This window comes from Palaemon carinicauda, chromosome 8 (genome assembly GCF_036898095.1).
Source record: "Palaemon carinicauda isolate YSFRI2023 chromosome 8, ASM3689809v2, whole genome shotgun sequence".
Taxonomy (NCBI): Eukaryota; Metazoa; Arthropoda; class Malacostraca; order Decapoda; family Palaemonidae; genus Palaemon; species Palaemon carinicauda.
In genome coordinates this window covers 7,750,346-7,754,307 of record NC_090732.1, presented here as the reverse complement: position 1 = coordinate 7,754,307, position 3,962 = coordinate 7,750,346, and the positions used below count along the sequence as shown (strand labels likewise).

The following is a 3,962-nucleotide window of genomic DNA, read 5'->3' as shown; positions in this document are numbered from 1 at the left end:
ATATATATATATACATATATGTAAGTATATATACATACATATGTATGTATGTATGTATATATACATATATATACATACATATATATATATACACATATATAAACACATACACGAGCTCACTTCGCCTCTCATAAAGAAAATAAACAATACCTCTTGCTTCATTAATATGATGTCATATACCCAGTAAGAATCCATACCTAGACGTGACTCGTTACATATTCTTTTTAATCCCCACGCGTTATTAAAGTAAATGATTCATATGCCAAATATGATGAAAGATTTGTAAACGTGAATCATGGTTTAATAAATATTGTAAAGATATGCTATTTTAATAAGAGTGCTAATAAGGCCTTTTGATCTATGATAACGTATGTAAATAAATGGATAAATTACTTCGAACGATAATCCTATATCATAAATAGCAATAGATGTTTGTGATCTATATGAATAAGTAAGTGTGTATTTCTAACTATGTAATTTAGAACGGAATATAGTTACAATTGGCATCCAAAAAAAAAAAAAAAAAGTTGTTTTATATAAAATAAAATATAAGATCTATTGATGTAAGGCTTTCTCTGTTCATTAACTTCAAAAGCCGTCAATAACTCTTTGATGTCTTCATTTAACAAACCGAAAAATAAGGTTAAGTGGATATCTGAAATACTTACTAAAGTTGAATTAAAGTACGTCTTTGTTAAGTCATTCAGATTTAGTATTAAAATTCTTTTCAAAAAATTATCCAAACTGTCTGGGTGAAATGGCAATGCAAGCATATATTTTTATATTCCTAAAAATTTACTGATTAAAAAATTAATTGATTAAAATATTTATTGATTACAAAAATTATTGATTAAAAAGATCTGTTTTTACGAATATACGTCACATAAACTACTTTTTGAAATGGTATGATATTACTTTATCTCACCTAATGGTTGCTGTTGAAATCAAAAGGATAAAGAAAATCTGATAAAATCAAATGGTCATAGTGTACAGAAAAATATTTACATAAATATTTTCTTTACACAAATAATGAGAGTAAAAGGGTTCCTGTCTAATCTATCTGATAAATCAACTTTCTAGATAAAGGCTAGAATTTTTACCTCCGCCAACGAACTTGGGAGGAGGTTATGTTTTCTCCCCTGTTTTTCTGTTTGCTTGTTTGAGAAATAACTTCTTGGCCACAATTATACTCATAGAGTAGTAAAACTTTCAGGGATTAATTGTTATGCCAAGACGTGGAAGTGGTTCAATTTGGAAAGTCCTAGATCAAAGGTCAAGGTCAAGCAAAAGGTCGAGAAATAAGCTGCTGTGGCGGAGGTTACAATTTTACTCAGAGTAGGGAAACTTTCAAGTGATTAATTGTAATACCGAGACGTGGAATTGGTCGAATTTGGAAAGTCCTAAATCAAAGGTCAAGGTCAAGCAAAAGGTCGAGAAATAAGCTGCAGTGGCGGAGGTCACAATTTTATTGGGAGTAGTAAAACTTTCAGGGATTATTATGCCAAGACGTGGAAGTGGTTCAATTTGTAAAGTCCTAGATTAAAGGTCAAGGTCAAGCAAAATGTCGAGAAATATGCTGCAGTGGCGGAGGTCTGTTTGTTTTCTGAGAGGTGACCGCCAATTACTTCCCTTCAGTCTATAAATTCTTATGCCTTAATGCAATTCTCAACAAAATGTTGAAAATCACATATCCTAACTATGATGTTTGTTTATTTATTTTTTTTTTTTTTTGAGAAAGTCTAAACAAAACCACATTAAATGCGATAGATGGAAGTTTTCAAAAAATAGTAACAACCCTATATTACGGAAAATTAAGTGTTATTACCGAAATATAAAACCATTAAAATTTGGTTCATATTTTCCCAGTTATGGTAGATCGGCATAGTATGAAACTAATTAAAATCCATGAATATATATATATATATATATATATATATATATATATATATATAAACTGTATATATATACACATATAAATAGTCATATGTATATGTGTATACTGTACATTATACATATATATATATATATATATATATATAGATATATATATATATATATATATATATATATATATATGTACAATATACATATATATATATACATATACATGTATACATATGTATATATATACACATATATACAAAATATAAAGTATATTTACACATACAGTATGTGTATATTCACTTACACGTAAAGTAGTATCTTAACAGCTAAATGAAATATATCTTGAATAGAAAAAAAGTAAATAGTCAGCCTCTAATCTCTTGTTTATAGCTAAGAGAGTCATGTCACGTCAACCAGATGACGAAACACCTCTTGTGAAATACCAGATTAAAAACATCTTTTGGGATAAGACACTTCAGAATGACGTCATGACCACATACATTGAATGCTGACACCTTCGTTTATAGAAGTGAAACCACCGTCTTTCTTTTCTTTTCTCATAGCTTTAAACATACACAATATATATACACATATATACATGGATATACACACATATTCTATATGTATTTACAAATTATCTCTCTCTCTCTCTCTCTCTCTCTCTCTCTCTCTCTCTCTCTCTCTCTCTATATATATATATATATATATATATATATATATATATATATATATATATATATATATATATATATATATATATATATATACACACACACATATATATATAATAAATATATATATGTATATATATATATATATATATATATATATATATATGTGTGTGTGTGTGTGTGTGTTATAAATGTGTTTGCCTATCAAGTTTAATGATATACTATTACATAAATTTACCTTGAAAAAAAAAAAACCAACAAATTTGAAAATAACTTAATCATAAACAGTTCATGGTATAAAAAATAAATCATATTTGAAATTAAAGCGCACTATTCCGTGCAGCGTTTAAATCAGGGCCTAAATTTCAGGCCCAAAAAACAAGGCCACCTAAGCCTGGCCCATGAACACCTGGGAAGGAGGATATTGGCTCGTCTCGACTTACCTGTTCGCTCTCATGTGCCTCCTGTAGCTGGTTCAAGCCAGTCGCTTCTTGGACTTCTGCCATCTTGTTTCCAGAAGATTATCAAACGATCTCCAACGGTTACGATCACACACCGAGATTTAATAGTCAGTTACGAGTGGTAATTAATGTTTCAGCTGTTTCCGGCTCACTTCAAACTGGAAGGAATTTTCACGCATACACACATTAGGCCAAAAAGGGCTTTGCATTACGCTTCATCACCAATTGTCTTTTGGATATATATCAGAAAGTTACACAGTTAACAATTACGATTTACTGGACTTCATTTTGTCCAGAGTGGGGTCTCTGGTCCCTGAGCCACGTTCCAGTCATTCTTTGGTTACCAGGTTAGTCTTGGTTAATATGTTCATTCCTTGATCACAATAACACACCTTCACTGTTAGTGGCAATATTCCTATCACTAAATTTGAACAGAACGCCAAAGATAGCCTAAACACGTATTACAATGAAATGTTAATTTTTTTCCCTACAAAAGAAAATTTTGTGAAAATGTTGTCACCAACAGATTAATTACTTCACGTATTACAATGAAATGTTATTTTTTTCCTACCAAAAAAAAAAAAATTGCCATTACCAATAGAGTTAATTACTCATTATCCCATAAACAACTGCGAACAATATTAAACATATACATATTCCCAGCTAAAATAACCCCTTAAAAACACTTACAAGCCTTAGTGACTGTCTTGAGTTTTAAAAGGAATTCGAGCATTCTTAATTACCAAAATAAAATTGTAATTGTTGAACGCAACACTGAACTAAATGAGTAAACAGCATATCATATACTTACAGTAATTCTTTGCAAAATTTCTCAAAACTACATATTTGTACAATTGTACTATTCTTAACATACATTCAGAACCATTTGTTAACTGCACTGCGGGAGTTTAGGCCATTTTTGAAACATAAAAAGTTTTTGTTTTTT

At 29.6% G+C, this 3,962-nt stretch overlaps 1 protein-coding gene across 1 annotated transcript in view; it reads right to left on the bottom strand.

Annotated features, from left to right (window-relative positions):
* Nucleotides 1–3,439, bottom strand: part of Lmpt (Limpet) — a 170,042-nt gene extending 166,603 nt beyond the window's left edge. The window contains exon 1 of the mRNA XM_068378436.1: nt 2,999–3,439. Within this exon, the coding sequence (XP_068234537.1) occupies nt 2,999–3,061 (63 nt within the window). The 5' untranslated portion in view covers nt 3,062–3,439. The remainder of the gene's footprint in view (nt 1–2,998) is intronic.
* Between the last annotated feature and the right edge of the window lie 523 nt (nt 3,440–3,962).